This window comes from Sinohyriopsis cumingii, chromosome 11 (genome assembly GCF_028554795.1).
Source record: "Sinohyriopsis cumingii isolate HCF-2022 chromosome 11, ASM2855479v2, whole genome shotgun sequence".
NCBI classification, from domain to species: domain Eukaryota; kingdom Metazoa; phylum Mollusca; class Bivalvia; order Unionida; family Unionidae; genus Sinohyriopsis; species Sinohyriopsis cumingii.
This window is the reverse complement of record NC_142971.1, coordinates 98,380,756-98,403,797: the sequence shown is the minus strand read 5'-3', so window position 1 is coordinate 98,403,797 and position 23,042 is coordinate 98,380,756. Positions and strand designations below refer to the sequence as shown.

The window sequence follows — 23,042 nt, the reverse complement described above, 5'->3', positions numbered from 1 at the left end:
TAATACAGAAACAAGCATAGTAAATCTATAAGTACGATAAATTGAAAAGTGTTCAACTTACGGTCATAATGTAATACAGAAACAAGCATAGCAAATCTATAAGTACGAGAAATTGAGAAGTGTTCAACTTACGGTCATAATGTAATACAGAAACAAACATAGCAAATCTATAAGTACGATAAATTGAGAAGTGTTCAACTTACGGTCATAATGTAATACAGAAACAAGTATAGGAAATCTATAAGTACGATAAATTGAAAAGTGTTCAACTTACGGTCATAATGTAATACAGAAACAAGCATAGTAAATCTATAAGTACGATAAATTGAGAAGTGTTCAACTTACGGTCATAATGTAATACAGAAACAAGCATAGTAAATCTATAAGTACGATAAATTGAGAAGTGTTCAACTTACGGTCATAATGTAATACAGAAACAAGCATAGTAAATCTATAAGTACAATAAATTGAGAAATGTTCAACTTACGGTCATAATGTAATACAGAAACAAGCATAGTAAATCTATAAGTACGATAAATTGAGAAATGTTCAACTTATGGTCATAATGTAATACAGAAACAAGCATAGCAAATCTATAAGTACGATAAATTGAGAAGTGTTCAACTTACGGTCATAATGTAATACAGAAACAAGCATAGGAAATCTATAAGTACGATAAATTGAGAAGTGTTCAACTTACGGTCATAATGTAATACAGAAACAAGCATAGCAAATCTATAAGTACGATAAATTGAGAAGTGTTCAACTTACGGTCATAATGTAATACAGAAACAAGCATAGTAAATCTATAAGTACGATAAATTGAGAAGTGTTCAACTTACGGTCATAATGTAATACAGAAACAAGCATAGTAAATCTATAAGTACGATAAATTGAGAAGTGTTCAACTTACGGTCATAATGTAATACAGAAACAAGCATAGCAAATCTATAAGTACGATAAATTGAGAAGTGTTCAACTTACGGTCATAATGTAATACAGAAACAAGCATAGTAAATCTACAAGTACGATAAATTGAGAAGTGTTCAACTTATGGTCATAATGTAATACAGAAACAAACATAGTAAATTATTGTATTCATTCATGGTCAGGCAGACTGTAGCTAGTTTTTGGCATTCAGTTGTGATGTCAGCTGAATTTGTACTTACGAAATTCATATGCTTCTTGAGGAAATGATCTTTTGGTGTTTAAACAACTCCTGTTTGTAGTTATTTAGTGTGTAAATCATACATTAATTATTTGATCATGTAATAATAATGTTCATATATTGCTGTAGGCAAACTTTTGATGGGTCACTAGGTAAAGATTTTTTACTGTATAGTTTATGCTCTAGAATACTTATTTAATAATCATTCCTATTTCCCATACACTCCAGCAAACCTTGTCACACTGAAAGCCATGTATGATTTTTGTAGTGTCTAATCCAGTCTAATCTGCACCAAGTTTCAGGTGTTACTAGGGGTGAAATGATTCATCAGTATATCGTTGCATTGATACATTTGCTATAATGCTACAAATATCAATACAAGTGGTAGAAAAGAGATACGAAATGATACTTTATACAAGTTATTTTAATCTTCAGCAGTTAAAAGTTTTATTAGTCATTTGCTTTGTTGACTTGTTATTCTTTAACTTGAGAATTCATCTGAGACAGTTGTTGCTTGCACATGCACCCATTTTTGTTAATTAAAACAAACAGGATGTGACAGTACTCACCCACCATCTTCAAATTAATAACAAGTGACATGGTTCGTAATATTGCCACCCACCCCACCAATTCCATGGTAATTATTTTATTGCAGCAGCTTGTTTGGCATAAAGTAGTCCAAGTTTCCTCTGACCCTTGCCACCCCAACTTGTTATTTGTACATTTATGTTCAGGTTTTAGGGTCAGGCCCAATTGCCTATAGACACCATGCAGTGTTGGCATAGGGCAGCCAATTGCCTATCTACACCATGCAGTGTTGGCATAGGGCAGCCACATTCTAGCCAGACTAGTAAACCTGAATGCCCATACTTCAGGAAGATGATTTATTTTCTCAGACATTTAAAGTATTATATTCATTATGTCTTTAATCTGTTGACAGATGAAATGAAACTACAGCATTGGTGAAATTTGACCTGGAACTCAACATTTGCATTTCTCCTTCAAATACGTTCCCCGATCACATTAACGTTAGGGATATAAGCCTGCTACCTCTTGAATCCAGCCCTACTAAAAGACAAAAATTCGTCTTTTCGGTCCATCTCATATAGACCAAAGGGCAATAACTCTTGTCCCTTACCTCCCCTTGCCACCGCCAGGTGTCACTAGTTTTTAAGCTTCGCTTGTACTGATAACACATACATTATACCTCCAAACAATCCAAGCCATCTTAGCGTTAAATTGGACCATCCGAAGTTAAATTTGGATTTATTGCGTTGGACAGTCATTCTTCTACAGGTTGTATACATTATTTTAACAATTTTTCTCAAAATTGAGTGACTTTGTCACCCTTACGGATTTCGTTTACTGAAGACCATGTTACACACGCTATCGCGGAACTCGTATTGTTAATTAAGAGTGAACGCGACACTGACTAATTTCGCTTACTCCGTTAGTAACGGTTGTGGTATTAGCGAATTAATAACATGCTGAATTAATAATTTGTGCTTTGTTTTCTTTTGTTGTGTTGTTTCAGTAGATATGTCAACCAAATGCATGAAATGCAAAAAGTTCAAAGCAAAAGAAGACAACCATGATTCTTGTATTGTATGTACCAAGTGTACATCATCTATACCATGCAGCGTGTGTAATACTTGGACAGAGCAAACGTGGGCTGATGTAGTCCAGAAGGCAGCAAAAGGGAGGGATAGACGGAATAGGTCGAAGAAAGATAGCATTGATGTCCTCAGTATACATCCGAAGACAGCCTCCATTGCGAGCCTTGTGGGGGATGTTGGGGTCCCCCCTCCACCTAAAGTTCATCATTTGCAACCATCAGCCAGAGTAACATCAGCGGCAATGGAGGGAAATAATGTTGACAGGGTACAACAGTCCAACTTTGAACAGATGCGTCGTTTGGTCCAGGAAACGACGACGCAGCTATTGACATCAGGCCAGATATTAGCCTTATTTCCCTCGCTCGCTAACACAGCTTGGTCTGACTCTTTGGGGGAATGTTCCCCCAATTTTAGGCTGCCCAGTGGGCATAAGTTCCCCCGCATGTCCGAGCATGGCCTTTGGGCCTGTAAGTCAGGACGCACGGGGTTTTTACCGGATCCATCGGATCCATTTCTTTATACAATCTCTATGTCACCGGCCGTCCAACTGTCCCAGCATGGGGACCCTATTGGTAAAACGATCCGACCAAACATGACTTACGGGGATTTTAGTGATAAATCCGTCCATCAAGCTGTACCGCCAACAACATACCAATACTATGGCGGAGATTTTAGTGAGAAATCTGTCCGTCCAGCCAGGCCATTGGAGCAGCCGGTACCGGTGATAGCAGGACCGTCGCCAACATTCAGACCGACCACCAGCCAGACAAACCAGCCGGCAGGGCCGGCCGTCCATATGTTCACGGCTTATCCACAAGGGAGAGTTAGAGACAGTGTTAAGGATGACGGAATTGCGTCATCTATGCCACCTGGTATGTTCTATCCAGAAATGCGAGCTATTACAGAACACGACTCGGCACACAGTGAGGGTGACAAAACTCCTGCAAATCAGCTGTACACAGATCCAACCATGGAACGGACTGAGTTTGGCTTCAAGGCAGCAGTGGAAGAAATTTATAGGGTGTTGGCAGTTTCAGAATGCCCTCCACCTCCTACCGCCACTCAAGACTACAAAGTTAAGGCGTCTGTAGATCTTGACGGGGAGGAAGAGACGCCGTCCTTCCGGCTCCTTTCCCAGTCGGCAAAAATTAAGGAGATCAACGATCGTCTATCAGGACAAATAGGTGATCTGGGAAATGCTAAGGCGTTCTTTTCAGAAAGCCAAATACCAGCGACGTTCTCGGGTCGCTGGTACAAAACTCATTCAGATGCCTTCAGTACGGATCTTCCGGCCCTGGACAAAAATATGGCAGCAGTTAACATGTCCGCTCCACTGTTTTACAAAGTGGACAAAAAAATGTGTTCCATGCCACGTCAAAGCTAGTCCGGAACGTAGTCGCTACGTCTTCAATGTTAGACTTGGCTTCATTAGCCATTTTCTGACTCGCAGAAAAATCTGACAATGACCACGCTTGGGAAGCAATGGCCCGGGTTGCTAGAGTTATTAACAGGGCAGCTCAACATTCCATGGCTAATGCGTTGACTGTTTCTGCCAACTTAGACCTGATACGACATGACGCATGTCTGCGGTCCACGTCGCTTAAGCCCCATCATACTCTGGCTTTACGGATGACTCCATTTGGGTTGCCTTTACTCTTTGGAGGAAAAATTGAAGAAGTTGGGAAGCAGGCAGCTCAGGAACTGCCTCTCCAACTCGCCGCCCAGCCCTCGCAGGCGTTTAGAAAAAATCAGGCTCTGCCACAGCGGAGGGATGATTGGCGGACCAGGGACAAGGGATCCTTACAGTCAAATGTGCAGTATAGATCCCAACCTGATGCCAGGAGACAACAGTCTAATCAAGCTAGGAGGCAACCATACAGAGGCGATAAGAAACAAAGTATCTCCGTCTTCAAGCCTCCTAACTCAAACAATCGACGTACCCTCTCCACCATCTGCGGACAGCCTACCTGTGGGTGGCCGCCTCCTGCAATTTCAGTACCACTGGACCACCTTTTTTCCTCAGAACGATTGGGTCATCCAGGTCATTTTGGAGGGACTTCGGATTTCATTTATCCAACCCCCTCCCCTGTCCTCCTCTCCCCTCTTCACGGATGTACCGTCCGATCAGGAGAAGGATACCTTTCTACAACAGGAGATACGGTCACTCATAGAAAAATGGGCAGTGGAGATTGTGAAAAACCCGCAATTGCCGGTGTTTTATTCCAGGCTGTTTCTTATCCAGAAGGCAAATGGCAAGTTGAGGACGATCATCGACCTGAGTCGCCTCAACCAATACATTTTACCACCAAAATTCAAGATGGAAACGGCGAGATCAATCCGTCTTTCCATCCGACGGGACGAATATGCCGTCAGTCTAGATATGACCGACGCATATTTTCACGTCCCTATCCACCCCGCGTCAAGGAAATTTCTCCGATTCGCTTACCACGACGCAGTTTATCAGTTCCAGGTCCTACCCTTTGGCCTCAACATCAGCCCTTGGGCTTTTACCAAGGTATGGATTGCGTTGTCACCCTGTTCCGCTCGACTTCTTCTACAGGGACGGCAGTGTACTTGGACGACATCCTCCAGAAACATATGGTAAGTTCTATTCTGCTCAAAGGCAGAAACGATCTTTTAGCACTTTTAGATCATCTAGGCTTTCTCGTGAACTGGAAAAAGTCCGATCTCCGTCCATCTCAGCGTTTTGTCCATCTGGGTATGGAGTTTCTCACCGATCTGAATCTGGTACGGCTTCCTCACGCTCGCGTAATCCAGATCGTTGAACTCGTCGAGTCCGTTTCCAACAGGACGTGGATTTCAGCGAGAGAATTCTTGCAACTCCTCGGATTATTCAGTGCAGCGGCGGACTTGATCCCGCTTGGCCGTCTTTTTCTGCGTCCCTTACAAATGATGTTACTGGCACAATGGCGCCCCTTTTCAAGTCCCCTCAATTAAACAATAATGATCACACCTGAGATACGATCATTCCAGAGTCAGTGGCACAACCCAGGTTGGCTGTCCACAGGGATTCCTCAGGAGATGCCCCAAGCGGAGATAACGGTATGTACCAACGCCAGTACCTACGGTTGGGGTGCCCACCTGTTGCCGGACTTCGCTATAGTCAGCGGCACTTGGGAGCCAGAAGAGAGGTCTCTCCACATCAACCTTTTAGAAATGAGGGCTGTCATCAACACATTTCATTTCTGGAAGGATCAACTCTAAGGAAAAACTGTTCTCATTATGTCAGACAACTCTGTGGTGGTGACTTACCACGTCAAACAAGGGGGCACCAAATCACCAGACCTGTGCATTCTGATCTGGCAGTTTCTACGTTGGTGCGACAACCTACACATCAATGTACAAATCAAACACATTCCCGGCAGACTCAATGTCTTGGCCGACACTCTATCCAGGAAAGGTCAAGTCATTCACACGGAATGGTCACTCCATCAATCAGTCTTTCTTCGGATTTGCACACTTTGGGTGCGTCCGATGATCGATCTTTTTGCGACAAGGTGGAATCGCAAGTTGCCCACCTTCGTCTCTCTGGTTCCAGACCCAGAGGCTTGGGCTGTGGATGCTCTGTCAATCAGCTGGGAGGGGTTGTGGGCATTCGCCTACCCTCCCACGGTTTTGGTACCAAAAATAATCAAGAGGTTAAGGGGTCAGAACTGTCGGATGATTCTGATTGCCCCTCTCAGATGGAACAAGTCCTGGGTTACTGATCTACTCGATCTAGCGATAGATCTACCCAGGAAGATTCCAACCAGCCCAAATCTTCTCAAACAACCGCGGTTATGGGTGTTCCACCCCTGCCTGGATCGTCTTCTTCTTCACACTTGGCTCTTGCCCGGGCAACCTTGCGAGACAAACAATTTAAACCTTCGATTGTGGAGAGAATCTCAAGAGCAAGAAGGCCCTTCACTCTGAAGGCTTACGAGGAAAAGTGGCGTGTTTTCAGGGACTGGTGCCATATCAATAACATCATCCCTTTGAGTGTCTCAATCCCTCAACTGGCCGACTTTTTTCTCTGGCTTTTCGAGGAGAAACAGTTGGCCCCAATTACTATCAAAGGCTACCGCTCCATGATATCAGACACATTCCACCATCATGGTAGATGTGACATTGGCCATAACAAAGATCTATCAGATCTTTTAGCCAATTTTGATTTCAATCGATCAAAATCCCTCACCCTGTTTCCAAAATGGAATCTGTCCTGGGTTTTAACATGGCTCAATTCAGACAAATTTGAACCTTTAGGCCACACTTCGTTAAAGCTACTATCATACAAAACATGTTTCTTGATAGCCTTAGCTTCAGCATGCAGGTTGAGCGAGTTACATGCCCTTTCCAGTGACCCGAACTTTCTTCAGTTCAGATCAGATGGTTCGGTGGTCCTCCTGACGCAACCAGGCTTTATAGCCAAAAAATAGGTTACCATCCATTGGCAATCAAAGAATTGTCATTCGCTCGCTCTCTTCCATACATAAGTCAAGAGCAGCAGCTATGCAAGATCCTGTTTGTGCACTCAAGCACTATTTAAAACGCACAGAGGCGTGTCGGGACACACGTAAGCGCCTCTTTCTTCTGGTCAAAGCTGGTAAACGGGATATCACCCCTCAAGCCCTTGCTTCATGGCTGAAGTGGGTTATACGCTCAGCGTACTCTGAGGTCTCACAAGATCAGAGTCGCCTCATGAAGATTACGGCTCATGAGATTAGAGCAATCTCAGCGAGCCTGGCATTCGAACACAATGTTTCAATCCGAGATATAATAGAAGCTGTTGGCTGGCATGCAGAGTCAACCTTCTCCAGTTTTAATCTCAGAGATTTGGCTTCGCAGAGGTAAACCTTGAATCTGGTAGGTCCGGTGTCGGCAGCCCAGATGACCACCAGACCCATTTAAAACAATCAGCACAGCCTATCAGCTTCGCTGGATTCACCAGTGAAATTTCCTAGGTAAGAAGATTTCAGTAACTATCTTCTTAACCGTATATAGGGGTCACATATCACATGACCCTAGGCTGTGTTGCTGATGAAATTAGGAGAACGGGTTATCGTTCAAATGGGGAATCCAGCCATCATTCCCTAGAAGGTACCCGGGGTGGAGGTAGGATGCTCAGCATTCCCTCCTCCTATTACCTATTCTCCTAATGTTAATGTGATCGGGGAACGTATTTGAAGGAGAAAGCAAATTTTTAGTAAATTGTGTTTCTCCAAGAATACTTACCCGATCACATTACTTAAAAACCCTCCCAACAACCCCGCTATGCGAGCATCCTCGTATAATATATATCGCTCAGCTTAAAAAACTAGTGACACCTGGCGGTGGCAAGGGGAGGTAAGGGGCAAGAGTTATTGCCCTTTGGTCTATATGAGATAGACCGAAAAGACGAAATTTCATCTTTTAGTAGGGCTGGATTCGAGAGGTAGCAGGCTTATATCCCTAACGTTAATGTGATCGGGTAAATATTCTCGGAGAAACACAATTTACTAAAAATTTGCTTTCTAGTCACATGATAGGAATGGTTGTTAACCTAAATTTGACTTGCATATTGTACCCTGCAATAGCATTATGTCCTAATTTGATCTTGGATCATGGATGTTTTATAAATGGTTGTTTAAAATACAGGCAACCTAGAAAACCCCAAATGGCTGATTCCCAGCATTTTTTGTTCATCTTCAGATGAGATGTTCATTCAGCAAATTCTGACTAATGATAGTTATGATGACAATAATTTTTAAAGTTATGAAGTATATCAGATTATTGGATCTGGGAAAGTTTTAATGGAGATACCAGAGGGTGATTTTGATCCCAAAAATGGTGTTAAATATTAGTCTGATGTGCATGCTAGATGGACAAAAATAGACAGCATGCCAATCAGTCAGCAAATGTAGAAAAGGTTGAATACCAAGCCAAGTTAAAATAAAAATTCCAGTAAGAGTAGAATGCAATTTTCATTTCTTTTCTGAAATAGTTTAGCCCTGCAGGAACCTGTGCTACAAAACTGTATTTCCTATCAGGATTAAGATAAACTGCTACAAAACTGTATTTCCTATCAGTATTAAGATAAACTGCTACAAAACTGTATTTCCTATCAGGATTAAGATAAACTGAATGAATAAGAATGAAAAGAAATTAAGGAGCGAAGAAATTTGATCAACATACCTCTGGCTGGTGGCTAAAGTGAGTCCTGCATCTGGTCATATGGAGGAGCCTTATTTGGCCTAAAATGCTGAATACAAATCATTGACAGCTAAAACATAGTCTTACAAAAAAAATTCTTTGTCTTGTCATGGATGAGAATGGCATAAAAATAGTGCTGAGTATATGTCTGTCTGTCTATCTGTAATCTGCATACTGGAAATAAAAGGGCACCACCTACTATTGACAAACCTTCTAAAGATGGAAAGACCATGAAGTTAATATGTGTATCAATAATGTATTGTATTGTAGTCTGTGTATCATAAATTGTACCAATATGTGGCACATGTGTATTGTTTCACTTCAAGGTGCTACCTACTCCCAAACTTGCCACTTTATTCCTTTTTCTTCTTCTTTGGACAGTAATATTTGGGGATGCACTGCCCTCATTTGACTTGGTATTCATCAAATTTGAAGTATGATTTCTTTTCTAAATACCATAATTGTAATATTTATTTTCAGAACCTAACCAAGATGGCTTTAGCTTTGTGAATAATCTTGGCAATATTTACAAACTTAAGATTGATTTCATCTTTTATGGCAGAGCAACACAAGTAGGTTATTTAGTGTTGATTCAGTTAATGTAGTATGTCATTCCTGAGGTTGTACTAAAGTAGCCAACCCAGATTGATCCAATGGTGGGATTCGAATCTGCACTCATAAAGTCACAAGTCTGGCAGAGTGACCACTTAGCCATCACTGCTTCTGCCTCCATTAGTTGCCTCGCGAAACAGGTGGGAGAGGATATTCTACATTCCTATGTATGGAGGGTGATATAACTTGAAAAACTTGTTTCTGTGTGATATAAGAACATGTCCATTTTTGCATGTGATCTAGTTTATTGTATCATCTGTTAGTTTTACATCTCTTGGTTGAGGTACTTATTTCTCACCAAGAAATTAAAAGCTGAACATCAATTCCTGGATTACGGGATTACTAGTAATGTCAAATGAGCCATTGCATTCAATATCACTTGTACATGATTTTTTTTGTTGTTGTGGGGTTTAATGCTATTTTTCAGCACACGATTGGCTATACGTGGCGGCCAGTATTAATGGTGGAGGAAGAACCCGGGAAAACCCCGGAAAGAACCACCGACCCTCGAGAAGCTACTGGCAAGCTTTCTCACATACCCACATTGGCTGAATCCGAGACTCGAACCAGCGCAGACAGAGGTGAGATGGCAGTGATCCATAACGGAGAGCGCTTTAGACCACTCAGCCACTCGGGGCCCCCTCACTTGTACATGAAAGTTATTGTTACTGTTTATTTTTGAGATACATTATCTAATCAAAATATGTTAGTAGAACAGCCACTACCTCACAGATCCAGCTGTATCAAGCTAATTAAGCTATGAATTTTAGCATCATTATAAGGAGTACAACACTAGCACACCCAACATATTATGTATTTTATATAACTGATGCATGCATCATGAAGAGTGCTACACCACCACACCTTGCATGTTTGTATTGATATACTAATACATGCATCATGAAGAGTACTACACCACCACACCTTGCATGTTTGTATTAATACACTAATACATGCATCGTGAAGAGTACTACACCACCACACTTTGCATGTTTGTATTGATATACTAATACATGCATCATGAAGAGTACTACACCACCACACCTTGCATGTTTGTATTGATATATTGTATTGATATACATACATGCATCATGAAGAGTGCTACACCAACACACCTTGCATGTTTGTATTGATATACTAATGCATGCATCATGAAGAGTACTACACCACCACACCTTTCATGTTTGTATTGATATATTGTATTGATATACACACATGTATCATGAAGAGTACTACACCAACACATGATGCATGTTTGTATTGATATACTAATACATGCTGTATCATAAAGAATACTACATCACCACACCTTGCATACCATATATTCCCTAATTAATACTGCCCCTGAGGGCATTGCATTGCCCATGTGGGGCGTGTTTATTAGTGCGCAATAATAAAAGCTAAAGTTGTTCTTTTGATGTATTCTTATAATGACCTTATGTACACTTGGGGTCTTTCTGCCACTGAAATCAGTCGTTGTAAATATCAGTACAGTTAAATGGATCAGTCAATCAACACATTTTCCCTCTCAGCAACTGCTTAAAATAGGACTGTTAAGTCTTTGAACTTGTCACCCATTTATTGCATCATGTTTAACACTACCTACATGATTGTGACTTTAATAATCTATACATTGATTTATACATTGTAACATTGTGATTACAGAATGGTGGTGATTCTTGGATTTTTTTAAATTTTCTGTTCTTAAAAAAGGGGAGGGAAGATTTAAGAAAGAAACACAGTATGTTTGTATTGATGTACTAACATATACATGCATCCTGAGGAGCATTACATGAGCAACTGTGCATATGGTAATACTGATTTTTAATTTCCTTGCACATAAGAGCATGATGGTTTATGGTTTACACACCTGGTTGGTCTTTGTCATAAATCAGCATTGGTAATCTGAATGGGCATTGACAGTACTAACCTCTTACAGCATTGGTAATCTGAATGGGCATTGACAGTACTAACCTCTTACAGCATTGGTAATCTGAATGGGCATTGACAGTACTAACCTCTTACAGCATTGGTAATCTGAATGGGCATTGCCAGTACTAACCTCTTAAAGCTTTGTTTTGGCCTGCTTTGACAGTCCATTTCTGGCTATGCCAAATGATTTTAAATTGTTTGCTTGGTTCTTTCGACATCAAAGATATACTTTTCATTTTCATCAGACATTAGCAGTTGGCTTTATATTCAGAAATAAAACCATTCTTGGTTTTGATAAAGGTTGTATAATGCTCTCTTTAATTTCAGAACCAAACTTGCTCACCAGCAGTCATTAATGGACCAGTTGGATAGAGAAAGAAGTGAAAATTCTGAACTTAAAAGCAAAGTTGCAAAATTAGAAATGGACCTGAATCAATATTTGGGAAGTGAACATGATATAACAGATAATAATATTCGGCTGAGGAACCAAAATGAACTTTTACGAGAGGAATTAAAACTGACAAAGGATCAGTACAACAAAGCACATGACAATCATGAGAGAATCTTAGCACAATGCAAGGCAGCCAATGCAGATGAAAATACACAACTTGAAATGCGTGTTCATGAGTTAGAAGAGAAACTAAGTCAAGTAAACAAGAAATACAACAAAGTTGTGATAATCTATAAAAAGGTAACTGAATATTTTTCATGATGTATATTTCAAAGCTTTTGTTTTGTAACTTCCCATTATTGTAAACTTTACTGAAGCCTTTTTTTAATAATAAAATATTCTTCTTAGGATTGTAGCTAGATTGAAAAATTATAGTTGAACGCTATTTGTTTATTGGTTTGTGAATAATTGGTCCAACTTATACTTTATACTTTCACTAATGACATGCTGACTTTATAAAATATTGCTTACCTATTTATTCATCCACTTCTACAAGAAATGTTGTCTCATAAATGTACTGCGGGTAATTAATATAAAATATATTCCGATTTTACTATATAATAACATTTCATAATTCGCCATACTTAGAGATTTACAGCCTCTCAGGTCATAAAAGTTCACTATTAAAATTTTTATCTAAGCCAAAAGGGTGTGTGTTGGAATCCTACCCAGATTTGATCATGGTTGTGTCTCTAGGCAAAACACTATGTTTTAATTCCCAGGTCGCAATATAGCTCTCATGTGTTGATGTGCCATTAGGCATCACTCACTCATTCCTCCTGTTTTAGAAAAGTACTTTTGAATCAACTGCTTCTGTGCGGTTCTGTAAGGCATTCTAATGCTGTGGACATTTTTATGACTTGTATTTTTTGATTTTCCAGTTTAAAAAGAGAAGTAATAAAGTTATTGAGAAGCTCAAGGATCAACAACAAATACTGGAAGCCAAAATGGAAGAACTGGAACTGGAGAAGAAATCTCTTGCGTGAGTTTGTTATCCCTATGCCAGTTTATTGATACATTTAGCTCCATGTAGTGTTAAAGCCCCTGGCATGTTTGTCATCCCTGTACCAATTTTATTGATACATTTAGCTCCATGTAGTGTTAAAGCCCTGGCATGTTTGTCATCCCTGTACCAATTTTATTGATACATTTAGCTCCATGTAGTGTTAAAGCCCTGGCATGTTTGTCATCCCTGTGCCAGTTTTATTGATACATTTAGTTCCATGTAGTGTTAAAGCCCCAGCATATTTGTCATCCCTTTGCCAATTTTATTGAATCATTTAGCTCCATATATTGTATATATACACAGTTAGAGCCATTTTGTATTTGTGCTTACATTAAGGTATTTGTTGTATTTATGCATGCCATTCAAAAAGTCTTTGAATTTTTGCAAATATTTGACATAGTACTGATAAGTATTTCATTTTCATCTAATTTATTATTTTGAGAGAAACTGATTGTTAATGATTCTTCATTTTATCACAAATTGTTTTTATTTGCATACCTTTGGTATTATCCATTGTTTTATTGCAAGACCGTAATGTTTTTACTTGAACTTCCAAAAGCTCAGTTAATTTAAAGAAATATGTGGTATTACTGGTATACTTGTTTACAATGGTATTTTTTCCAGTGGTACACACTGTGGTAATTTTTCACTGTTACAGTACTTTAATAGTATTTTTTTAGAAGGAAATCTTCTGGACAATCATTGATTGTGAGGAAAATGATGTCAGTTACTAATCCCTCATCAGTGACTGGTAGATTTGGTGCATCACAACACATATATGGACCAGATCTCCCTCAGAGTCAAGCTAACAGCCTCAGTCTCCCTCACAAGTAGAGTCAATGCTACCAGCCTCAGTCTCCCACACAAGCAGAGTCAAAGCTAACTGCCTCAGTCTCCCTCACAAGCAGAAAGCAGAGTCAAAGATAACAGCCTCAGTCTCCCTCACAAGCAGTCAAAGCTAACAGCCTCACTCTCCCTCACAAGCAGTCAAAGCTAACAGCCTCACTCTCCCTCACAAGCAGTCAGTCAAAGCTAACAGCCTCACTCTCCCTCACAAGCAGTCAAAGCTAACAGCCTCAGTCTCCCTTACAAGCAGAGTCAAAGCTAACAGCCTCAGTCTCCCTCACAAGCAGAGTCAAAGCTAACAGCCTATCTCCCTCACAAGCAGGCAGAGTCAAAGCTAACAGCCTTAGTCTCCCTCACAAGCAGAGTCAAAGCAAACAGCCTGTCTCCCTTACAAGCAGTCAGAGTCAAAGATAAGAGCCTCAGTTGCCATCACGAGCATCAGAGTCAAAGCTAACAGCCTCAGTCTCCCTCACAAGCAGAGTCAATGCTACCAGCCTCAGTCTCCCACACAAGCAGAGTCAAAGCTAACTGCCTCAGTCTCCCTCACAAGCAGAAAGCAGAGCCAAAGATAACAGCCTCAGTCTCCCTCACAAGCAGTCAAAGCTGACAGCCTCACTGTCCCTCACAAGCAGTCAGAGTCAAAGCTAATAGCATCAGTCTACATCACAGGCAGAGTCAAAGCTAACAGCCTCACTCTCCCTCACAAGCAGTCAAAGCTAACAGCCTCAGTCTACCTCACAAGCAGTCAAAGCTAACAGCCTCAGTCTACCTCACAAGCAGTCAGAGTCAAAGCTAACATCCTCAATCTCCCTCACAAGCAGAGTCAAAGCTAACAGCCTGTCTCCCTCACAAGCAGGCAGAGTCAAAGCTAACAGCCTCAGTCTTCCTCACAAGCAGAGTCAAAGCCAACAGCCTGTCTCCCTCACAAGCAGTCAGAGTCAAAGATAAGAGCCTCAGTTGCAATCACAAGCATCAGAGTCAAAGCTAACAGCCTCAGTCTCCCTCACAAGCAGAGTCAAAGCTAACAGCCTGTCAGAATGCAGAAGCCTCAAGGCAGCTAACATTTACCATCCAGTAAAACTTTCTTAGGAATAGATCTAAAGAAAAGGCCCAGGAACTTACAAACCCGAAATTATACCCATCAATCTTACATTAAAAAAAGGGAATTAAAATTTCTTTTCACAATATGTAAGATACAAAAGTTTTTTTTATAGCCAGTATAACGAGTGAGGAAAACCTGGAAATTTCTTTTTCTTTAAAAATCTAACCCAGTGCAAAATATGGAACTGTAGGTACCATCATCTTCAGTTTAGTCCCATAGATGCATGAAAGTGTGCATTTGCAATCTAGTCCCATAGATGCATGGAAGTGTGCATATTCAGTCTTGTCCAGTTGATGCATGGAAGTGTGCATATTCAATCTAGTCCCATAGATACATGAATGTGGATATTAAATCTTGTCCCATAGATGAGTGAAAGTATGCATATTTAGTTCAATCCAGTTGATGTGTGAATGCATACATACTGAATCTAGTCACATTGATCTAATTTTATTTATTTTACTTTTGCATTTATGCCATGGCCTAATTAGAATTATTTATTTTAGGTCATTTAAAATTTGAACTTATTATCTTTCAGTTGGGGTGTCCATTAATTTTAAGGCAATAGTTTATGTTATACAAGCAATGTTAGACCCTAATGTTAATTTATGTACCTAGACAATACATACATTCTTTGTGTTTGTTGCTTGCAACAAAAGTTTATACATTTCCTGTGTTGTAGTGCCTGTGTACCTCAGGATACATACAAGAACCTTCAGAAGCAATGGAAAGAACTGTTCCGCCGCCACAGCCAGTTCCGCCACATTATTTATTCAGGCTCTCTGCAGCAAGTACCAATAGGTGACATGTCCTTTGCATCTGTTACACTGCCTATGGATGCCAGTGTTTTTGCCAACTACAGTTTTAATGACCAGGTAACAGCTCCTACACTTTAATCACATCTGCATGACTCAAAAAAGGTATTTACTCTGACATGAGTAATCCTGTCATAAAGTAGAATTACAATGGGAGGGGGCATTAACCAAACACTTTGTTTTGTAATTATATCATCCAGATACTAGATAATTAGAATGGTAACAATTCATTTAATATGTTTGTTCAAGTTAAGTTTATGAAATAGTCAAATAATCCTGGAATGAATTCCATTTAAAAGTTTTTAAATCTGCTGCCAGTCCCCCATCAGTTAATGCCATTGTCACAAAAAATATTTAAAAAAACTTTAAATGATTTATTTTTAAAACATTTAAATTATTTATTCTTAAAATCTTGCAGCAGACTTTAACCAGATATGACAGTAATAGTACCCCAGATAGAAATAAATATAGGGATGCCTTGCCTCACCATTCAAAATACAAGCTATTCTGCCTCCACAATCACCCTCCTGTGCACTGGTTTGCCATCTTGAACTGTAAAATTATCCACTTTCTAAACAGTAGGTTATTTTCCATATAGACAGTTTTAATGGTTATTTTGATTGTTTTTCAAACTTGAATCACATGCTTATTTGATTGTAAAGCACATTCCAATCATATTAACCCTAGTGACAGGTATGTGTTATCCCCAAAACTTAACCATAAGATCAAAGGCATTACCTAGTTTGGTTCAACTTAACTATAAAATCAAAGGCATTACCTAGTTTGGTCCAACTTATCTATAAGATCAAAGGCTTTACCAAGTTTGGTCCTGCATCCATCTCATTTAAATTCACTAATTCCAAAGATAACTTTGCTTGTTCTTTTTGCAGCATTTAATAGTAAGTATCAAAGCCTAAATATTCAGAGCATAGTCCAACATTTCATAAAACGTAAATGCCACTTTAAACCGTCCCATTTAACAACAGTCGTTAAGGAGATTATTGCCTTTGATACAACCAAGGTGAGTGAAAAATATTATATAGATTGCAAAGCACAACCATTTCATAATGTCCTTTTTGATAACAACAGTTCTTCATTAAATGTCATTTATTTCAGATGACTGTTGAACTGTCTCCATTGATTTATAATCTTTAAATTAGTCATTTTAATCAAACAGAGAGATAAGTGACCAACATATATTATTCTAGGTCTGCAGTTTTCAAAGCATAAAGTAATAGTTGGAACATTGTTTACTGTACATGCAACTTTAAACGGTGTTATAAGTCCTTCATGATGTTCACAATCTCTGTATTTGGCCTGCATCTGTTATTTCACAGGAAATTGATCCATCTGTCATATACTTGCAGTACCAGTTCTTATATCCTCCATTACCATATTTTTAACAACAAACAAAATAAATGAAAAACCAAAAAGTCAGACTTTGTACTGCTGACTCATGTGTTGCTTGAATTCTTTCAAGCATTTCTGTATTCATTTTTTTGTTTTAATTTATATAGATGTCGTTATATTTATGTACGACTGTAGATGTTGGTATATTTGTGTGTAACTATAGATGTGAGAATATTTGTGTACTATTGCTTTTTTTTTAAATTCTTGAGATTACAGGCATAAATGTTACCTTAGCTTAAAAATGTCTAGTGTCCTTGCAGCTTTGCTTCTCCCTTTCATATCGCTAGTGTCTTTGATTATAAAAAATGATCCAAATCTCAGTCATATGCTGTCTTTACTGGTAAATACACTGATATGAAGTCATTATTGGCATTACAGTATCACCTTGAAAGGAGTAGATTTTTTGTCCAGTTGTCTTCACATGTGAATCTAGCTCTTATGTATATTACTAAAATATTATTTCATGATATTGTGTAAAAAGTCAGTCAGCTATATACACAATGTAAAATGTCAGCAAGTTCTTCCTTATCTTCATTCATTATTTTTGTAAAAATAGAAAAACAAAACTCTGTCCACATTGGTAACCTTTTCTTCTAATAAATTCAATTTGACAATAGAATTTGGAAAAGAAAACAGCAATCTTGCCACTTATAACAAAGGTTCATTCTAGCAAATAGTGCCCATATGGTATCAGGTATCCTTCTGCCTCCCCTACCCTTAATGAATTTCTGACTGGGGCACTGAGAAGAAGTCCTACATTTTTGAACAAATAATACTGATTTGAAATTAAACATGTATATTATTACTAAAATTAAAAACCTTTCAATGACTTAAAAATCTGCTCAGTAGATTTGGACAAATTTGGCAGAAAGCCTCCTGGCATAAATGTCTTTAAGGTTCATACAGATGATGCATATTTGGCAGAAGGCCTCCTGGCATATTGGTCTTTAAGGTTCATACAGATGATGCATATTTGGCAGAAAGCCTCCTGGCATGAAGGTCTTTAAGGTTCATACAGATGATGTTTATTTGGCAGAAAGCCTACTGGCATGTAGGTCTTTAAGGTTCATAGATATGATGCATATTTGGCAGAAAGCCTCCTGGCATAAAGGTCTTTAAGGTTCATACAGATGATGTTTATTTGGCAGAAAGCCTACTGGCATGTAGGTCTTTAAGGTTCATAGATATGATGCATATTTGGCAGAAAGCCTCCTGGCATAAAGGTCTTTAAGGTTCATACAGATGATGTTTATTTGGCAGAAAGCCTACTGGCATAAAGGTCTTTAAGGTTCATAGATATGATGCATATTTGGCAGAAAGCCTCTTGGCATGAAGGTCTTTAAGGTTCACACAGATGATATTTATTTGGCAGAAAGCCTCCTGGCATAAAGGTCTTTAAGGTTCATAGATATGATGCATATTTGGCAGAAAGCCTCCTGGCATAAAGGTCTTTAAGGTTCATACAGATGATGTTTATTTGGCAGAAAGCCTACTGGCATGTAGGTCTTTAAGGTTCATAGATATGATGCATATTTGGCAGAAAGCCTCCTGGCATAAAGGTCTTTAAGGTTCATACAGATGATGTTTATTTGGCAGAAAGCCTACTGGCATGTAGGTCTTTAAGGTTCATAGATATGATGCATATTTGGCAGAAAGCCTCTTGGCATGAAGGTCTTTAAGGTTCATACAGATGATATTTATTTGGCAGAAAGCCTCCTGGCATAAAGATCTTTAAGGTTCATACAGATGATGCATATTTGGCAGAAAGCATCCTGGCATGAAGGTCTTTAAGGTTCATATGAATGATACAGATTTGATATCAAATATGGCCACAAATACTAAAAATAGGAGAAACCTTGTAACAGCTTTGCAAAAGCTGCCTAGCAGAATTTGATCAAATTTCACAGAGTACCCTAGTACAAAGACCTTTCAAATTTATACATAAGAAGCTTGTTTGCTGTTTATTATGACCTCTGTTGCAAATAATGGAAAGCACTTTCAGAGATCTGTTCTTCAAATGTTCTTGACAGAATTTGATGGTAAGCTTCCTGGCATGAAAGCATTTCAAGTTTGTACAGATGTTGCTGGGCTGTCTCCAGATAGGACCTAGTTATTAATAGCAAAAATATTTTAATAAATTGTTCTCCGTCCAAAGTACGCAGCAGGAATCTACCAGAAATTATGTTCATCTGTCATCCAATGTGGATGTTAATAAAACAAAAACAAAATTTAACAAAATCTGAAGGCATTTTGACAGAAAGCGTCCATCAAACCCAGATTTTTTGCATTTGGCTACTAGGTAGATGTAAGCCATTTGAGTGAAATGGGTTTCTTCTTAAAAAAAAGAATGTATGAACTTTTTGATCATGCCTGCTAGAGTATGTTATTCATGTATGATGTTGGTGCTTTTTTCATTCTCTTACATCATTTTAAATAGAGACTTTAAAATTTGTGATGATTTAGGGTGGTTTAAAAATGTACAAACCATGTTTTGGGGTTTGATCTACCAGTCACGCCCATGAGAGAAGGCTTAAGTTTTTTGATGGTGAAGGGTGAGATGCATAAATGAATAGTGTTTTGGGATACAATCTGTAGCAACTGATTTCAAGTTTACAAAATGTGTATCAGTTGTTCAGAAAGAAGAAATACATATTTCTTTTTATTATAATTCATTTACATTTTAGACATAAAAATCATAATTATAAAAATTAATACTAAATATTCAGAAAATTTCAGATTGAGGCCTACCTTAGTTCTTGAGTTTCACAAATCTAATCTGAGAAACACTGACCATGGCCAGTTGATCACCAAGTCTTGAGTTATTTCATTTACCTCTGTTGTTTTGAAGTATGTGTTTCTCTCCATCCATACTTTTTCCAATCCATACTTTTTCCAATCCATTCTTTAATTTTTGTTACCATTCTTTAATAGTGTTACCATTCTTTAATTTTGTTACCATTTGAAATTAAGGGATGATACACCATCACAAGAATGGGTGTAGTATACCACATTGGGGGAACAATTCTGAATGTCAGGGCTGTGGCTCAGTGTTGTACATTTTCTGTCCCACTTTCCTTTGTGCTCAATAAATTTAATAGCTGTGTGAGGTTAATGGATGAAACTTGGTATACTGATATAATATCATCACTAGGTGTATCAACATTACATGCTGGGGTCCTATCTTCAAGGTCAAGGCCATGACTCAGAATTTTTTTCTTCTTCCATCACCATTTCCCTTCTGCTTTGTACCTTGAAAGTCATTTGAGGCTAAGTGATGAAATTTGGTAGACTTGAACACCGTCAAGGTCACTTTTGTTCTTGCTTATAAGATGATACCAACTGCAAACGGCACAGATCCAGTTCTGTCATTGCATAATGTGCTGGTAGATCTGGGTCTTTGCAGTTTGTTAGGAGTAATCAGTAGAATAAACAGCATATACCCTGGTCTGCAAGTACACCTCCCTGCTGCTCTGTACCCTACACTGGCTATCCATTCGATCCAGAATCAAACACAAAATTTGTTCTCTGTGCTACGTTTCACTGACGGACTCTAGTCCAACATACCTTTCCGACCTCACCCATTTGTACACGCCAGCAAGATACTTACGCTCCTCTTCTGACAATCGTATACTCATTATTCCCACTATGAAAACAAAGTCATATGGACACCGTTCTTTTGCATACCAGGGCCCAGCAACGTGGAATGAATTGCCCACTGAACTTAGACACAAAGACACAGCGATCACATTCTAGAGGGCTCTCAAAACTCACTTATTTCGACAGCAAGAACAAACTTAAAGACCTAATAATGTTTCCTACCTGAAATATTCTCAGCATGTTTTTTATTTTTAATGTTTTTCTAATTTCATGGTGTTTGTTTTTGTAATAATATTATTATATGTTTTTCATCTATTAGGTGTCGTCTAATGTTGTAAAGTGCTTAGAGCTTCTAAAGATTAGGCGCTATACAAAGTCCTCATTGTCATTATTATTATTATTATTATGCCTCCACAGATCTGGATCTTTTGTTGTTTGCAGTTTTGACTAACTTACATACAGTTATACATATTTTTAATGCCATTTCTGCACTTTTTCTCAGTAACTTTACAGCTCTATCTTAAATATTATGGTCAGTTTTCTAGATTTCTTATGACCTCACCATGGCAGGTGACTGATGAAAATTCACTGAATTTCCTTGCTTTTCTGGGCATCATTTTTTGTTGTTTGCGAAAGAAAGGAAAAACGTTTTTGTCAGTATTAAAATTTGTAATGCGAAGAGAGTATTCTTTATGTCATTTTTAAAACATGTGGAAGTACTCTTAAGGAGGAGGGGATCCTTTTTGTTGAGCCAGTGATGGTGGGATGTGAGACATAGCAATCACTTTTCTGGCAGTTAGGGTGGCATCAACAGTTGTCATGGTTTTGGTTAAAGTTTTTCAGCAATGCTTTGATTGGGGACTCAACATGCATGCCCTTGGCCTTCTTGTTCTTGGGGGAGGAGGAGGAGGGCCTTTTCCTTTCAGGGTGGAACTTTTTATGATTGAGTTTTCAAGCATTGAGAATTGATTACCAATGAATAAAAGATATATTCACATTTCTTTCTTACTGGGAATGAATAATGAACTTAAGAGGTGCAGACACAAATGCCTGTTTTCAGTGTGATATCCACACTAGGTAATTTGATCAATTACTACAATGACTCCTGTACAAGTATGACATTATCTAACAGTTCACACCATGTTCATGCCTCCAACTTTTTAAATTTTAGAGAGAGAAAAAAACAAGTTTAAATAATAGTACATGCACAGAATTATGTAAATTCTTTACTTTAAAAAATATCCAGTTTCTTGAGGCAGGTATTTGTATCTCTTATTCGGCATTATCATTCTGCCTATATATTGCTTTTTTTCTTCATTATTTCATGTTGATATAAATGTTCTGATTTATCATATTTATTGTATTCTTCTGTTAAATTCATCTTTCAGAAAAAATAATTTACTTGCACCCACTTATCAGGTATGAAAACACTCCAAATTTGTTTAAACTTATATTAATTTAATTTGGGTACAAGGCTATATACAAATGCTGAGAATAATATTCTGTGATTGTGTAGTTATATTTTATACATATATGGGAATGGATATATTTTGTCATAATAATTGGGCTTAGCTTGGGTTTTTTCTAAGAATATCATGTCAGGTTTTTTTTACTAATTATTAATCTAGTCAACTATTAATTTGTTTAGAGGTAATGAGATGCAAAAGCGACTTATTGGTTTTGTAATAATTGATATTAGTAATTCTAGACTGCATCTGATTTACTACAGTTGCAAGCAAATATATTTTCTGATCCAAAACTCTTTTAGGATTTCATCAGTATTGTTAGATTCCCAGCTAAATACTGTATTTTTTACTCTGTGCTTTTAAATTGTCTTAAAATTGTTGCCCAGAGCTATCCAGATTTGAGTGTGTGACTATTCTATATACCCACCATTAAGATGTTGTCCATTTCCTTGTCTGTAACATATTCTGTTTTCTCACTATGACTCCAGTTTTCACTGTCCACAGCTCAAAGGTAAGGTCACAGACTGAAAGAAGAAGAATGATTTTTGAATGATAACTTGAATTCTCAGCCATCTCCAGTTATGAAACTGGATGGCTTTCACTTGGGGTAAACAAGAATCCTAGTGATTTCAGGGTCAAATGGTCAAAGGTCATAGTTACTCTGACTGAAAGAAAACAGTAATGTTTTGTGCTCAGTAACTAATTTTTGACCATCAACAGTTACCAAAATTTGCAGATGGCTGCTACCTGGGTAGTTAAGAACCCAGTCAATTATGGGTTTAAAGGTCGAGGTCAAAAACAATTGAGAGCAGAAATAGCTTCAAGAAAAGTGAGT

At 38.4% G+C, this 23,042-nt stretch overlaps 1 protein-coding gene across 2 annotated transcripts in view; it reads left to right on the top strand.

The window, feature by feature from the left end:
* The window catches only part of LOC149789087 (centrosomal protein of 83 kDa-like), a 57,796-nt gene that overhangs the window by 27,631 nt on the left and 7,123 nt on the right, over positions 1-23,042 (top strand). The window contains exons 9-12 of one of the 2 annotated variants that reach the window (XM_089975283.1): positions 11,845-12,208; positions 12,850-12,950; positions 15,602-15,794; positions 22,130-22,160. In XM_089975283.1, the coding sequence (XP_089831409.1) occupies positions 11,845-12,208; positions 12,850-12,950; positions 15,602-15,794; positions 22,130-22,138 (667 nt within the window). In that variant the 3' untranslated portion in view covers positions 22,139-22,160. The remainder of the gene's footprint in view (positions 1-11,844; positions 12,209-12,849; positions 12,951-15,601; positions 15,795-22,129; positions 22,161-23,042) is intronic. The other variant, XM_089975282.1, reaches the window with a different exon arrangement.